We start from the raw sequence: 16,741 nt of genomic DNA, 5'->3' as shown, positions 1-16,741 counted from the left end.
TGAGTATTTTCTTATACTATGTCTAACATCAAGGATATGACAACAGCCAATTATTACTTTTAATTATGACATTAAATCATAAATTGTCAAAATCATCTTATTATGTTTTCATTCTCTTTGTCGAAGGAATGCTTGTACTGACATGAATCAAGTTATTCACAATTTATGACACAAAAATATTTACCACTGTCTCATGACTACAAACTGTTATCACATGATTTTGTGTGATCTTTCATTTCTTTCCCATGCTTGTACTAGACTGCAGGCTGCATGGATCTGTATGCTCCCTAGGGTGACATTGTTCAGGATATATCGATAGTTCCTTCTTTCCATGCACCCATCCATTACCCAACCCCCTCCTGCTTTCTCCCCCACCCCCATCTGGAGCGCTGCCTGGGGGATACGGTGTATACCACCTGTCTATTGACAGATGCTGATTGGCTAATGTTTTAAACAGTGTTGATATCACCTGAAATATATCATGCCTCAATTACATCATGGTTGCAAGAGGTGGAACTACAGCATAATGGCTAATTCAGTCACGTTGTGTGCATTCAAGCCAAGTGTTTGTCCAGGTGTGAACACGGCATTATATTATTGTGTGGCAGAAATGTAAAACGTTTTATGAAGATGATAAACGATGTGTTAGTGACCCTGTGATGCTAGACAAGCAGCAGGTGATAAAGACGACCATCCTACACCTCCGATAAAAACACTTTGTAATAAACACCAAACTTGAAAGGTAACATTATTTGAGGTATTTAACTCTTCTGTATTGTGAACATTCTTGAAATTACGAGGACACATTAAATAAAAGTATTTAAGCAGCAATATTTTCTTTTAATGTAAATATTTTTAATTTCTACATTCCTAATGCGTACATATGTAGTGAATGCATGGCTGTGGTTGCTACTGTGTAAGCGTGATGGCTATCTGTGACCATCGACAGCAACAGCGTCCCCCCCCCAACAGCTGTTCCAGCTATCACCTGCTCCGAGGGACCGCCCACATTACCTCGTACATCACCATACTTGTAACAAATTTACTGTCACTTAACATTCACACAAATAACAGCTTAGATCAACATTATTACCTCGTAAAATAAGATCAAAAGAACTTAATTCTAGCTACTTCAATCTTGATTTTACTTTTGAAAAATGAATCTCATAAAGACTGGCAAATATTTTTTGCTCAAACCTCAAATGATATATTCTTTATCATGCTCCAAAAAGCTCTTTCTTATATAAGATCGGTTTACAAAATCCCTATGTGTATGTTGAGTTTTAACTCAAGTGGTAAACATTTGACTTTGTGTTATGATACATTAAGGCAGAGGTTGGACATGCATGTCCTGTCACAAAGGTAGGCAAATTTCAGATTTACTGGTGATATAACACAAAAAGGCACAGGTTGGGAAGAATGGTGTACAAAGGCAGTATAAACTTGTGTGATTCTACACAGGTTAGATATAATTGTGTTATCACACATAACAAGAATATACTTTTGTCATTGCTCACAGGAAGGTACCAGTCTGATATAAGGATGTTATTACACAAAAAAATTACAAATAGAGCATACTGAGTTATTCTTCACAGGAATGTTCGAGTCTGATATACTGGGAAAATCACAACTGGGGGTATAAAACGGAGTAAGGTTTAGGTTGGAGTTATTCTAGGGGTATAAAACGGAGTAAGGTTTAGGTGGGAGTTATTCTGGGGGTATAAAACAGAGTAAGGTTTAGGTGGGAGTTATTCTGGGGTATAAAACAGAGTAAGGTTTAGGTTGGAGTTATTCTGGGGTATAAAACAGAGTAAGGTTTAGGCGGGAGTTATTCTGGGAGTATAAAACAGAGTAAGGTTTAGGTGTGAGTTATTCTGGGGTAAAAAACAGTAAGGTTTAGGTAGGAGTTATTATGGGGTATAAAACAGAGTAAGGTTTAGGTGGGAGTTATTCTGGGGGTATAAAATGGAGTAAGATTTAGGTGGGAGTTATTTTGGAGGAATAAAATGGAGTAAGGATTTGGTGGGAGTTATTCTGGGGTATAAAACAGAGTAAGGTTTAGGTGGGAGTTATTCTGGGGGTATAAAACAGAGTAAGGTTTAGGTGGGGGTTATTCTGGGGGTATAGGTAGGAGTTATTCTGGGAGTATAAAACGGAGTAAGGTTTAGGTGGGAGTTATTCTTGAGTATAAAACGGAGTAAGGTTTAGGTGGGAGTTATTCTGGGGGTATAAAACAGAGTAAGGTTTAGGTGGGAGTTATTCTGGAGTATAAAATGGAGTAAGGTTTAGGTGGGAGTTATTCTGGGGGTATAGGTAGAAGTTATTCTGGGAGTATAAAACGGAGTAAGGTTTAGGTGGGAGTTATTCTGGAGTATAAAATGGAGTAAGGTTTAGGTGGGAGTTATTCTGGGGGTATAGGTAGGAGTTATTCTGGAGTATAAAACGGAGTAAGGTTTAGGTGGGAGTTATTCTGGAGTATAAAATGGAGTAAGGTTTAGGTGGGAGTTATTCTGGAGTATTAAACGGAGTAAGGTTTAGGTGGGCATTGAAAACAGTCTAGGCTGAATGTGCCCCTGTACTGAGTTAACATACATTGTAACTGACGGTAAGAACTTTGTCAGTTTGAATTATTAATATGAATAAATAAATACTTGCCTTTTGTCAATACTATGCTTGGAGCACAATAAAAAATTAATGCCATTTCTGCCTTTCACTGAATTACAGACACAAACATCATTATCTATTGCACTATAGATAAAATTATAAACAAGAAGCTACAATACTTTTATTCCCAAATCAAACAAACTCTTTGTTTGATAAAACTATTAGCCCTTTACCAAGACATATGCTCACAGAGCATTAAAACATTAAATGACATGGCGAATGACGATTAACAAGTCCTTGATGTACACAAGTAGTCTAGCTCATGGTCTATGTCAGCAGTAAGCATAACCTTCACATCAGAGCAGGTGCACGGGTAGAAGAAGACAGTCCATATATGGACATAATAGCTTCTTCCTTTTACTTCCAAACATAAAACTATCATTACATACTCTGTCTATGCCACAAACCTACTCATGCACACAAAGTAGAAGCAATTATGACAATTTAGACCAATTTCTTACTTTTCTCCTCCAGATGTATAGTGCCGAGATAATGACCCTTGTCATGGCTCTACAATAGCTGACATTTCCTCAACACCACGGAATTCATCTATCAAATCACATCAGGTGACACTTGTCTTCCTCCTTCCCTTCATCTGCCATCTACATCATCTCTCTGCATCTTCTTCTCCATGTCTTATCTACATTCTATCTTTCTATCCATCTCTTATCAAATTTCTTTCATTCCATTCATCAGTCATCTACATTTTATCTTCACAGCCTTCTGTCCATGTCATATTGACATTCTATCTTTCCAACCATCCCTCATTAAATTTGTCTTTCAATCCATCTGTCATCTTATACTATCTTTCTATCTTTTTTTATCACCTACAATCTATCGTTCCATCCTGCTTCCCATCTCATATATTCATTCAAATTTTCATTTCTCCAACTGTTATTAACGTTTTCTCTTTCCATCCATTTCTTATTAAATTTTATATTTCCATGTATGTCTTGTACACTATCTTTACATCCTTTTCTCCATCTCTTATCTACATTTTATCTTTCCATCCTTCTCTCCATCTCTTATCTACATTTTATCTTTCCATCCTTTTCTCCATCTCTTATCTACATTTATCTTTCCATCCATCAGTCATGTACATTCCAACTTTCCATGCATCTTTCATTTCCATCCTATCTTTCCATCCATCTGTCATCTAGTCTCCATCCATCCGTCTTGAATACACCTCCTTCTTCCTCCACAACTACATCTTTTCGCATCATCATCCCTTCGCTCATCCAAAACAGATCATTACCATCCCCCTACTCACTTCTTGTAGGATTAATTTCATTGTCACCATCACTTTGTCACCACTCACCCCTTGATTCCATCCATCTTGTCGCAGTCACTGTCAGATCCCCACATTTCACACCCTCCTTCCAACACCAGTAACGTGTGTTCTCCCGCCCCTCCACTACTGACACCCATATATCAGCGACACCCTCAAACTTGACCATTACTCACAGTTCCGGCCTGTGTCAAACACTAATCCACTCGCCCAAACATGGCTCCAACATTTTCAGTGTACCATAGCAGGACTATGTATCATTAACTCAAAATACTAAACCAAATTGAAGTTTAATGGACTTTGTCTTTGGACTACAGAAGGCTAGGGTCACTTAGTGTCATTCAAGTTGTCAGACATCATCAAACATATGTCAGAATTGTCAACCATTGTCTCTAAGCATTAATGCTCTTCCTCCAAGCATATTCCTGTCATTGGATGGTTTATATTTCTCATCAGTACAGATGAATAATTTCCAGTCACTGGAATCTGAAGCTTGATAAAGAGGGTTAATTCTCTTATGTACCTGTGCATCACAGATTTACACCTGAAAATACAAAACACACACACAGGTATTGATTAAACTTCCGATTCAGGATTCTTTTTCAAAAACTAATATTGATGAAGTTGGGAAAGCCCAGCCTGATATACTTGGTCTTGGGTTATCTCACTATTTTCACTGAGAAATTAAAACAATTACAATTAGAAGCTGTGCTCACTGTGACTGGTCTACCCTAATACACAGCAAGGTACTCATTACAGATCTGGTTAGGGACATTCAGTTGAGTGTGAGAAGAAACATAATCCCTGTCTTTTATAAAAGATTTATCATAATATGTCTCTGTCGTCTCTGATAGCTATTCTATCAAAATGTTGCTGTAAAACAAAAACAACTTGTATAGTGTACAGCCTCTCTCTCCCTTTCAAACAAAAACACACACTATAAAAACCATCTCACCCTCTAATTAACTTCAGACTTCAGTGACTACCATTCCCCTTGTCACTAAGATCACACCAAATTGCCCCTCCCCCTACTACCACCTCCTTCCCACCCCCTGTATCCTCTCAAGCACCAGGGGTGGGGGATGAACTTGTACATGCAATCTGTATTATCTGTAAGACCTGCCCAAGATGTCGACCAGAGTGAGGGAACTGGCAGCTGAAAGGAGCCTTGTCACCCACACAATGAGGCCTGACATCAGACGCTGGGATCAGATTTATTGGTCCAAAGATCACACTTAGTCACAGCTATGTGAAAAATGTCATCAATTTTCACAAATAGGTTAATTCTGCTTGAAGAGCACAGCTGATGCTTCACTATCAAAACATCTGGGTTTTTTCTGAGTTTTTTTCAAGGATATCAAAAGAAAAGGGTGAGGTATAAAAACACTGTGATTTAGGTCATTTCAAGGATGTCAACACAGATCTTGGATCTCTTCTGTGACTTTATCATATAAACCAAACAAAATCATCACAGACAGAAAACAGTAATGAGTGTCTACTGTGATGTCATAAGCAAAGTCTGTGATTTATAATGAAGTTAAAGTGAAAGAGTGAGTGAGTTTGGTTTTAAGCTGCTTTCAGCAATATTCCAGCAATATCCTGGCAGGGACGCCAGAAATGGTCTTCACACATTGTACCCATGTGGGGAATTGAACCTGGGTCTTCGGCATGACGAGAGAACACTTCAACCATTAGGCTACCCCACCGGCCCTGAAGTGACCCATGAACTAAATGGAATATCAACTTTCTGCAGTCAGGGAATTATGGCACATAGGACACCAATTGTCAGCATCAGAATGACCCGTCAATATACATAACACTATCAGACCACAATGTCCCCACTTCAATCAGGACACATGAATGTGTGTTAACTGGAAGGCATTATAGCTCCAAAATATGATAACTATAATCAATTAATTTTAACATTGTGTTCCTCATAATAAAGAAGTTGACATCCATAATAACTCTCTTCCTTATGTGCATCACTTCTAAATGCCATTAGTGCTTAGTTGAGCTATATAAATGTACACTATAGTTCCAGTGCTCTATCAACACTACAGGATAACTGCTTGATGAACACTACAGTCAAAAAGCTTTAAGTACACTACAGGCCTATAGTGCTTAATCTACACTACAGTCCTACTGCTTGATGAACACTAGTCTTAGTGCTTAATGTACACTACAGCCCTTCAGACTTAAATCTACACTACATCCCAAATTCTTGATGTAAACAACAGTCCTAATACTTGAAGCTGCTGAAGCACTAGCAACACAGTCCTTTTTTTATGCGTTCTTGGGTAGGTACCAGTATTATCAGTTTCAAGAAGCATTTTTTGTTTCAGATACAAAATTGATGACACACGACATCGACAGCTATTGCTGTTTCAGAAAACTCACAAGTGAATATAACAGATATTAATCAGTTCTTCAAAATGGGCATAAAATTCATTATACAAAAACATTTCTAATTCATAACCATATTATTTCAGGGAAATATTAATAAATAACATGAAATAACATAGTGAAAATAATAACATTCAGAATGGCGAGATACCCTGGGAACATCCCTAGTAGTAAACAAGCACTAAAGATATTGATGCAGCTTACAGTGGTAAATCCTAGGTCACACGCCTCAATGTGGAATATGAAGCTATATCTTATTATATCCTGATTTATCAATATACTGTTTATAGCATGGGAAATATATATTCCACGTATGTCTTCAGTGTACAACAATGTTGACAAGTGTAAGCTGACAAGCTACTTACAGCATCCATGGTCACCAGCGTTTGGGTACACAGATCCCTGATCATTTTGAGTCGAGTGGCTGGAACGTAATCCAATATATTGTCCGGTCACACAAGTGACCACAAAATCAGCTGAGTCCAGTCCTGTACACAGTCTCACTGACCACTCATGACCACTGTGGTCAATCCCGATCTCACCTGAGTGTCCGGAGTGGATCACTAACGATAGAGTGTGAAGGTGTGTGCCGCGGGATGACAGATGTTGACAATCAGCACTGCTAGTACTACACAGCTACAGGCAATACGACAGCAGTCAGCCCTGCATTGTTCTCCCCCGTGGTAGCAGCGGTCTATTAGGCTCCCTTCAATAGCCCCTTTTACTGCAGGGGGACTCAGGGAGTCGGGCAGCCAATCAAAGACTTCCTTCAGTGAGAATGCTGCTGTATTGATGGAAAGCCACAGTTGAAGATGTATAACAAACACTCGTCACTTGAGAACATCCTACTGTAGTACTGCCAGTTGTCAAAGTTCAACTGGGGATACCATCATGTTGTATCACTCAGTAGCATTGTTAGTGGAGCAACTCCATGTCATGTTTGTCTATGGAATAACATAACACAGAATCACTCCAGCATGCAAATGTCTGGTCATGTTGTGTAGGTGCAGAAGCAATATAAGTTATATAGAATTTTCACATCACTGCCACAATTACCACGCACTAAAGGATGTAACCTTGAAATCTATTTTTGTGTTTGGTATGAAAATTTGGTTTTTGTCTCCATTAAGGGTACAAAACAGTAGCACATTTAACAGATTCATTTCACTTTTGATGTTTGACTCTAGGACACTAGTTTTATTGGGAAATGACAAACCCTTTTGACTTCAAACTGTTCAATATTGCAAAAAGACATGATTAGCAAGTGGCAATATCCAGTGAGTTACGCCACCAGACTTGCTGCAATGCTTTATGACAAACATGCTGGATTACATTAGATAAGAAATGTACGTGTGATACAATATTGTATGACATACAGATGACACAAATCATGTGTCATACAGACCGTTTCCTACACTTCACCTGTAAATATTTCACTGAAGGTGTCAAACTTCTTCAATATGAAGACTACGAATGAATAAGAAAACACTGACACACTTGTGACAAATCTGATGCATTTATGTACCAGCCATAATCATCAACACTTCAAACCCTGGACAGGCAACCTAGCTCCTCAAAATCTCAATCAAACCCCAAATGTGTATGAATTCAGACTTGGTCTCGTCGCTATATGGCTGGAATAGTGCCGATGTGACATAAAACTCAACTCAAACAAAACCTGAGGTGGGTGCTTGGGAATTTATTTTTAAAAAAAACACTAAATGATATTTCAAGTTATAGCATATATGAAATGCAAGTTGTCATCATACAAGACAACAAGGTGGTGTAAATATTCAGTATGTTTTACAATTATTCAAATTATGTAACAACAAGAATCCAATTACTGTAATATCCTATGGGGCCGACACTTCAAAAGGCACAAAGCAAATATAAAGATGAAATGATCAGGAATTTATTGAGAAGTCCTCAGAGACTGATATTTGGCTGCAAATGTCAGTAAAATTCCAGATTTGGAATTACAGTGAGCTATGGCCACAACAAACTCTAAGGGACCACTAATTTTTGTTGACTTCTCTGTGTGGCATTTTAGAAGATGGGACGTACAATATTGAACAAACTAAATCGGTAACAACTTCTTTATTTCATGAATGTGACATTTCGATACAGATGTTTGTATCGTTGTCCTGCTTGACAATGTTAGAAGAATCTGTATTGAAACATCGCACTCACGAAATAAAAGCAGTTGTTATCCATACTGTTTGTTCAATATTGTAATATTTGTTGTCATGACAGTAGGTTGTTATATACATTTTGACTCAAATGTAGTCCGACCAGGACTAAAACAAACCAAACTTTGTTATATCCATCAGTTTGTTATGAGCATGTTTGTTCAAAACAGTGTTCATTGTGTATATTTCCAATTTCATGCTGTTATAGTGACAACTAATGTTATGAACTTTTTGAGTTGATTTCATTTCTGTACCAATACAGGAGAAGAGCTTAGTTTAAAATGATTACATTCAATGCAATCTTAAAATTTCTCTGAAAACAGAAAATAAAAACTTTAAAAAAAAAGTCCAATTTTGAAAAATTTAACAAAATTATCCAATTTGCCTGCCAAACCAGTTAAATGTCCTAGACAAATTCCTGATTATGTGAGGAAACCAATGTTAGACATGTTTAGTACTCTGACAATTTAACAGTGTAGTAGTGCAATGGCTACTGAATATGTCGGGACAAGGCAGATGCTCGCTGAGTTTCAACATTGGACATTTTTTATCTGTTTCAATAGTGTTGTTGCATAATTCAACTGAATCACTCTCGGTGATAGCGGACAGACAACTCCTGATCAATACAGTAGGAAACAGTCATAAAGTGTGCATTAACACTTTTACCATCTAAAACAGCTGACCATTTACATTGCAAATGTGAATGAGGCTTAAATATGTCACAATGACTTCATCTGTTTAGGACTTGGATTTACCTGATTTATTTATTGCATTTTATTTATACCTGCAATGTCAGGAAGGTAGGCAGGTACTTAAAGTGTTTGTTCATCACACAGAGGGACAGTGGGGTAGCCAAGTGGTTAAAGTGTTTGCTCGTCATGCCGAAGATCCGGGTTCGATTCCCCACATGGGTACAATATGTGAAGCCCATTTCTGGTGTCCCCTACCGTGGTATTGGTGGAATATTGCTAAAAGCAGGGTAAAACCATGCTTACTCATCCCTCATAAGGCCCTCAAGGGTTCAAAGTGTACAAACTATTTCTGTAATACTGCTCAAAGCAGCATAAAGCCTTCTTTACTCACTATGAATACCTACAGAATACTTTACTAAAATTGTTACATAAGCTAAATCAAACAAAATTGTATTATCATATATTGACAAAGAATTTATCTGAAATTAATATACATTGCCAAATTTCAGAGCTGTAGCCTCTAATCATTGAGTTTATCAAATTCCTTCAAATGTTTGTTTAACTTGTGACATGAATTCAAACCAAATTATACGATCATACACTAACAAGTAATTGACATGTAATAGAACTGCAGAATTTTTTTATTTTTTTATTTTAGCGTTTTTATTTCCCAGTACATGTTTACATGACATTTTAATTATGAATAGATATTCACATATACAAGGCATACATAAATAGGTAGTATTTACAGGCTTGGCATATGGCCTTAGTCGGTGTTACATTGACCATTCTTTCTTTGCAGATATTACATATAGATAAGTGGGCATAACTACATAATACATAAGTAGGCATCGGTACATAATGTTGTTTAGTATTGTATATGAATTACAACTTGTGTATATTTGACTGCCTCTGGTAACATGCCAGGTATAAGTCATTTAACAGTACCCATTATTTCTCAACAGATGTTTACCTATACATAAACATACAAAGTACAGTATATGAAAAAGTCTACTGCATGTTTGACTGTTTCTAATCACCTGCAAGGCAAATCATTGTAACATTAAAGAGTACTCTTTAAGGTTTACAATTAAATATTGAGCTACAAGTCTAAAAACTGCCGAATTTGCACACAGGTTTTTACATAAATATCTACATAAACACATCAAAATTCAAAGCAATTTGTAAAAGTGACAATGTACTGTTGACACCCAGATGCCATGAACAGACTCTACAAGAAATAATGCTACAAATGGTTTTACACCTTCTCCACAAACTACTGTCACTCAGTTAATGAGACACAATAGGCCATTAAAGGTGGTGAAAGATCAAATAATCATCATTGTAATAAGTCCAATATGTTGGTAAATACGTCCAAATAACAAAATACCAATCCCTCAGTCTGCATTCTTCACAAGTAGTCCCAAGAAAGGCCTCATTAGCCAGGCATTATATCATGTGCTGTAACCATCTGCTTTTCCAAATGAAATCACTCCCCCTAATTTCCTATTTTCCCCACTCCCTCTTGAGGGCTTGTGGTCTTGTATGCACAGTGCCAGAATACTTCCCCACACAGCAAGCAGTCAGACACAACAACCTACCCTGAGGAAAACGTTACCTTGGTTATCAAGGGGTAACGTTTACCCTAGGCAAGGATCATTCCCATATTTAATTGCATCAGAAGGGGACTACACTGAAGGAGAGCTAGAATACATGAAATTTGAAATTCAAATGTCGTGTGACACTGATGTATAGAAGGGCAGGTGGGCTTGCCGGTTATTGATATGAAATGTCATATCCACCACACAACAGAATTGGAGAAATGTGGCCATATAAATTAAATCCAATTTAACAAAAAGAAAAAAAAAAATATCAGGTAATTTTCACTTAAAGGCTTTGTAGATTTGAGAAATGAGTTTTGTTTTTCTTGACATTGAACATATGACAATGGCTGTCAATTACAGTTCAAAAGTGACAGCATTAAGTGTTTATCAATATACACTGAATATATTATTATTTGAACAGCCAAATAGGTTTCTTGTATTGTTTGTTTACTTGAGAATACATATGGTAAAGATAATGAATAATTGATACATTTCATTGTCAGAGTGGTTAACAAGTAAAGATCATCACCTTGCCTGTATGGTTAACAAGTGAAGATCTTCAACTTGTTAGGTTAACAAGTGAAGATCTTCACCTTGCATGAATGGTTGAGAAGAGAAGATCATCACCTTTTCAGTGTGGTTGACTAACAAAGATCATTGCCTTGCCAGTATGGTTAACAAGTGAAGATCGTTGCCTCTATGGTAACAAAGATCACCACTCGGCTAATGATGTCCATTATATCAATAAATCACCGTGTCATTGAACACAACAGTGTCATTGCTGTGACTTTCAAGAATTTACTGAGATTAGCATTTTCTGGTTCCTTAAAAAGTAAAGATATTCAAAAGAAATATTAAAATAATGTTCATATGATCTTGTGGATCAAAAGAGATGCATGATTTCCCTCCCCCTCTATGACATTAACATGTTCCTGTAAGGAAAACCAAATGTTCACTACATTTCACATTTAGCTGTGGTTAGAGAAAGCATAAGAATATTTATTTTAGTAACAATCCCGATCTCACCTGTCATAAAAAACATACTACGACTTTCCATTTTACTGAAACATCTGTGACTTCAAGTTAGGTCTCCTAAATGTGTTATCTTTGTCATTGGTCTTTTAATATCTCAGACTGCCTCCGTGGTGTAGTGGTTAGAGCGTCTGCCCGGAGAGCGGAAGGTCGCGGGTTCGATCCCCGACCGCGTCATACCAAAAGACGTTAAAATATGGTACTTGTTGGTCCCTGCCTGGCACTCGGCATTACTGGGTACAACAAGCACTGGTCGGCTCGGAGTCAGTATGATGTGTCTGAGTGGGGTATTCATGCTTCACTGCGGCATGGTATCTCAGTGAGCTAGCACTATAAAACCAGCTTCTGTCTGGGCTAGTACAAGCAGCCGCACATACACATACACACGCATGCACGTTCGTCATATGAGTGAAATATTCTCAAGCACGACGTTAAACCCAATTTCACCTCACCTCACCTCACCTCACCTCACCTTACCTTTTATATCTCAGGCAGCATTATTCCTACGACGACGTCTCAGAGATAATCAAGACAGGACCACACAAACCCGTGACTGATGTCATGACCAACATCCCATACTGATGGTAGAAAGGTTACTGACAATAAGTGAGTCTGGGTTCGAATCCCAGATGGGACTCATTCCCCCCAAAGAGCCATAATCTGTTCTAGAAAGTGTAATCCCAAATATTACATACATTCCATACTGATGATGCACGCTTTAATCATATTCAAACAAATCTCAAGGCCTGACCACCTGATTCATTTCATGGCAAACTTATATGTTGCTAGGAAACAATTCAAAACTGGAATTCCCGCAGTGCCAACTGTCGATCCACAATGTATCAACAACCTTCAGATGTGGAGAATGTTTTAAGCCCATACTTGCTGTATGAATCAAATCAAAGATCACAAGCTGTTGTATTTCACTTTTTTTTCCAGCTCAACATTAATCTCTAAGCAGAAGCAGGATGAACCCCAGCAAATACAAAGGTAGACTTAATCGCCTGGAAAATTTATTCCTTTCAAGTATTAAATTTAAAACTGCAGAACTCTTTTTCAAGAATTAATGTGAAATGAATTTTCATATAAAACACGAAAATGAATTGATATCAAAGAAATTCAAAAATAATGATTATCTTTAAACATAACAATTCAAGATAAAAGGCATAGAATAGAATATTATGAACATTAATGCAGTGGCAATCAAACATAATGAAAAAACCAACAGATGAGCGTCCTATCTGTGAATCTGGTCTGGCAGGACTCGTCCCTCAACAACAGGTGACGTGATTCCTGATTGTCCTCAGATCAATACATACATCATACACAGCTCCCGCATCATTGCAGCTAGCTTACAACAGGTGAAAATAAAGAAAAAAATATTAAGACCTAAATAATGAAATTATCCTTCAAGAAGAATAACATTCTCTCCTTAAAAAAAAATTGCAGTAACGTGAGTGTGTCTGTCCGAACAACAATAGTTGGTGCTATTTACAGGCGAGGAAGACAATGGCACCCCTCGCTGCCCGTACATCAAAGCATGCACCTGTCAGCCCGGCTTTACCCCTTTGTCCTCCACCATTGATGGCCATTAGAACAAATTACAATCGAGGACTTGATATTCAAATCTTTCATCAGTTCTCTTTATCAACAACTAACGATTTTCGAGAAAAGAAATGGCAGGTTGAATGGGCACCGACATGCAGGAGCAATGGAGTGGCCATTCCCCCGGCTGCCACCTGTTTTCAGGAAACCCTTCATCTATACTGACATCGGCTTCATAATTAATAATTTAAATTTTCGGCAATTTGGAGTAAATATCAATTTTAGATTACATCATATCGGTTTGTGAAGAATGAATATTGATGATATTTTATTTTCTATCAGGAATTAGTGTTGTGTTATGGTTTAGCAAATAATAACCAATAATAAGAATTTAGGAAACAAACAATTGGCTAGCAGTCTTTTGTCTAATTATGTGGAAAAAATATATTACCCAATTATAAGATTTCTTTTTCTTTACCAATACTGGGCAATTTTTAAATATTTTTCACATCTGAGATGACTCTGATTGTTATGATACAAATTCGCTCTGGTGGTGAAAAGTGTCATGTGTAGATTTGAGAAGGTTTATATAGAGGTCAGTCTGATAGAAGTCTCCACTCTACTGTTATTTTCAGGACGCAGTGCAAACACACTTGAACAGCAGTAACCAGGGTGATTAGTGTGAAACATTAATGGCGTCAAGTGATGGTCACAGTCATGTTTCACAAATAATAATACTAATAATAATGGGCCTGTATCCACACACTTGTGCATGCTCAAGGCAAATGGCCTGATTGCATGACAGAAATCACTGAATGCGGAGAAGAGACAGCCCAGTCCTTAATTGCTGAGCATAGAGTGGTCTTGGGTTTGATTCCCAAATTGAAAGAGTTCGTTAAATCTTTGATAGTCTCCTCTGTCTGCAATGAAATAACAATAACCTCTAATATCACTTGATGAAATAGTTGAATGATAGAACTACTGTTGCACTGTATGGTATTTTTGAACTACAATAGTTCTGCAACAATAGTGCTTTTAGTGCTACAATAATGATGTAAGAATTGAACAGTAGTGTTATATTAGTGATAATTTAGTGCTAAAGGAAATCCAGATATAGTGTTGTCGGCAAGCCGACGGGTTAAAGTGCTTGCTGATCCAGAGGAAGACCGAAGTACAATGTGTTGAGATGATTTTTGATGTCCCCAACTGCGAGATATAGCTGGAATACGGCTTCAAGTGGTTTCACACCACACTCACTCAAAAGGTCTGTGTATGCAGTAACAGTGCAACAAATAGCATAAAAACAGGACATTAACTGTGCCCAGTGTGCAAAATAGCCACTAGCCCGCTAGCCCGTGGCTAGTAAAAATCCAGTCAGGACAGTAAATCGCCACAGTCACTGGCCCAACTGGCTAGTGAATTTTCATGGAGTCATTTTGTAAACATATCACTCTCTCCGACTTGTTAAGTTATAACATACTATTAAATCATGCAAGATTGGCCTGATAAAAATGTTCTTCATATTAGCAGCTTAAAGATGAAACCCATGTCTACATTCAAATTTTGGGCTTGTGAATTATTGTGTGGGCTAGTAACTTTCAGGCCAAGCGAGAGCAACTGGCTATAAAAATTTAGGAACTATTTCGCACACTGACTGTGCCACAATAGTGCAGTAGTAGTGCCAGAATGGTTCAAGATCATTCTCACTGAGCAGAATTTCTGCAAGATTTTGCACCAAACAAAAAAGTCAAAATTGACACTTTTCATTTTTCACAAAGCACATCACAGTACACAGTATCTAATAATTATAACCTTCCATTGTGTGACAGTTTATCACTTTAGTGTCAGGCCATGCGTGTGAAAAGTACTTATAGCACACTATAAAAATATTCATTACATCTACGCACAGCTGGTGAATAATCTAATTCCACATTGAATTTGTTTTTATGTACATGATAAACTATGATACAAAGTATGACATACTGAAAGAAAAATTATCAGTTCATGGCATATTAACCATAGTAAATTATCTCCGAATATTGATGATTCTGCAGTAAAAGCAATCATGGAGAATTCTAACAGTAATGTTAATGGCATAACAAAGGGTGTGATTAAGTACATTCATATTCGTATATTCCTCATATTCAAACAAGAGAAAACTAAACTCCACACAACTATCTCTGGGAACTATTCTCATAAATCTCCCTCAGCCCAGAGAATGAATACAGCTCCACAACAAAGGGTGGAATGAAGCAGTTCACAGATATCAATTTTATGTAAATTGCCAAGTGTGTGAACAATTAGCTGTATTTATGAGCTTAGGTTTTTATTATTCACCAACACCTGTTTTCACAATTTTGACATTTTGAAGCAAATAACGCAATTGCTCTGTTGTCCGAGATATGGTATGTCTCCGGCCATGCTCTTTAATCTAGAATCGCTACATTGAAACAGAGACCTTTCCCTGAACAGGACTAAATGTGGTCAACAGGATTATGTTTCAAAACAGTTGTGACACTACTTGTGGACATGTGTGGCACATAAAAATAAATATTCCTCCTCAACAAAGTTATCACAGTTCCAGCCAAGTAGATGATTTGAATATTTCTATGGACACATATTTTTTTTCTGGCACATGAATGCATCTTAAATCTAAGATCCAGTTCGGACTTAACACTGCCTATGAATAAACATGAAGTGTTTGCAGAATGTAGGTTGCCTTTTTTGACTGTGTGGGTTTATTCTGACAAGGCGGTAACTTTATAGCTAACATAAAAAATGAAAACACAAAATTACCTAAAAGTGGTTTCTTGATCAAAAAGGGCAGGCAAAAATAACTATGGTTATCAATATGTTGCAGCCTTACACAACGTTGCAGAACAGTGTTCTGACTGACTAGGACGCTTTAGATAATTTTGAGCAAAAACGTCTGAAAGAAATCAACATGTTTCACATCATATGAGTGGTAACACATTTATAGATGGATGACTAACAAAACAGCATCTTGAACATAATTTATAAAAACCTAAGTTTGTTTATTGTGTGAGTAAATGACAACTATTTCATCACAAACGTTTATGTAGGATATTATTGATGCCACAATTATCATATGGAATATTACCTGGATCTTCACAGGTTTATACCTTTTACACTCATGGCATCGCTTAGTACAGTTAAGAAAATGAAAAGGTAAATATCATAGTTTGGCCTTGATAAGGTAAATATAATAGTTTGGCCTTGATAAGGTAAATATAATCGTTTGGCCTTGTTAAGGTAAATTAATAGTTTGGCCTTGTTAAGGTAAATATAATAGTTTGGCCTTGT

At 37.2% G+C, this 16,741-nt stretch overlaps 1 protein-coding gene across 5 annotated transcripts in view; it reads right to left on the bottom strand.

Moving 5' to 3' along the window:
• Positions 1-16,741, bottom strand: part of LOC124254264 (TOX high mobility group box family member 3-like) — a 145,437-nt gene that overhangs the window by 29,118 nt on the left and 99,578 nt on the right. The window contains exon 1 of one of the 5 annotated variants that reach the window (XM_046688180.1): positions 6,721-7,153. The exons of the other annotated variants lie outside the window; for them this stretch is intronic. Coding sequence (XP_046544136.1) covers positions 6,721-6,765 — 45 coding nt within the window. The 5' untranslated portion in view covers positions 6,766-7,153. Of the gene's footprint in view, positions 1-6,720; positions 7,154-16,741 lie in introns of those variants that run through there. 5 annotated transcript variants of the gene reach the window in all.

Source organism: Haliotis rubra, unplaced genomic scaffold, assembly GCF_003918875.1.
Source record: "Haliotis rubra isolate DU_JTF1 unplaced genomic scaffold, ASM391887v1 Scf57, whole genome shotgun sequence".
NCBI classification, from domain to species: Eukaryota; Metazoa; Mollusca; class Gastropoda; order Lepetellida; family Haliotidae; genus Haliotis; species Haliotis rubra.
The sequence above is the reverse complement of the archived record's forward strand: the minus strand, read 5'-3'. Positions and strand labels throughout refer to the sequence as shown.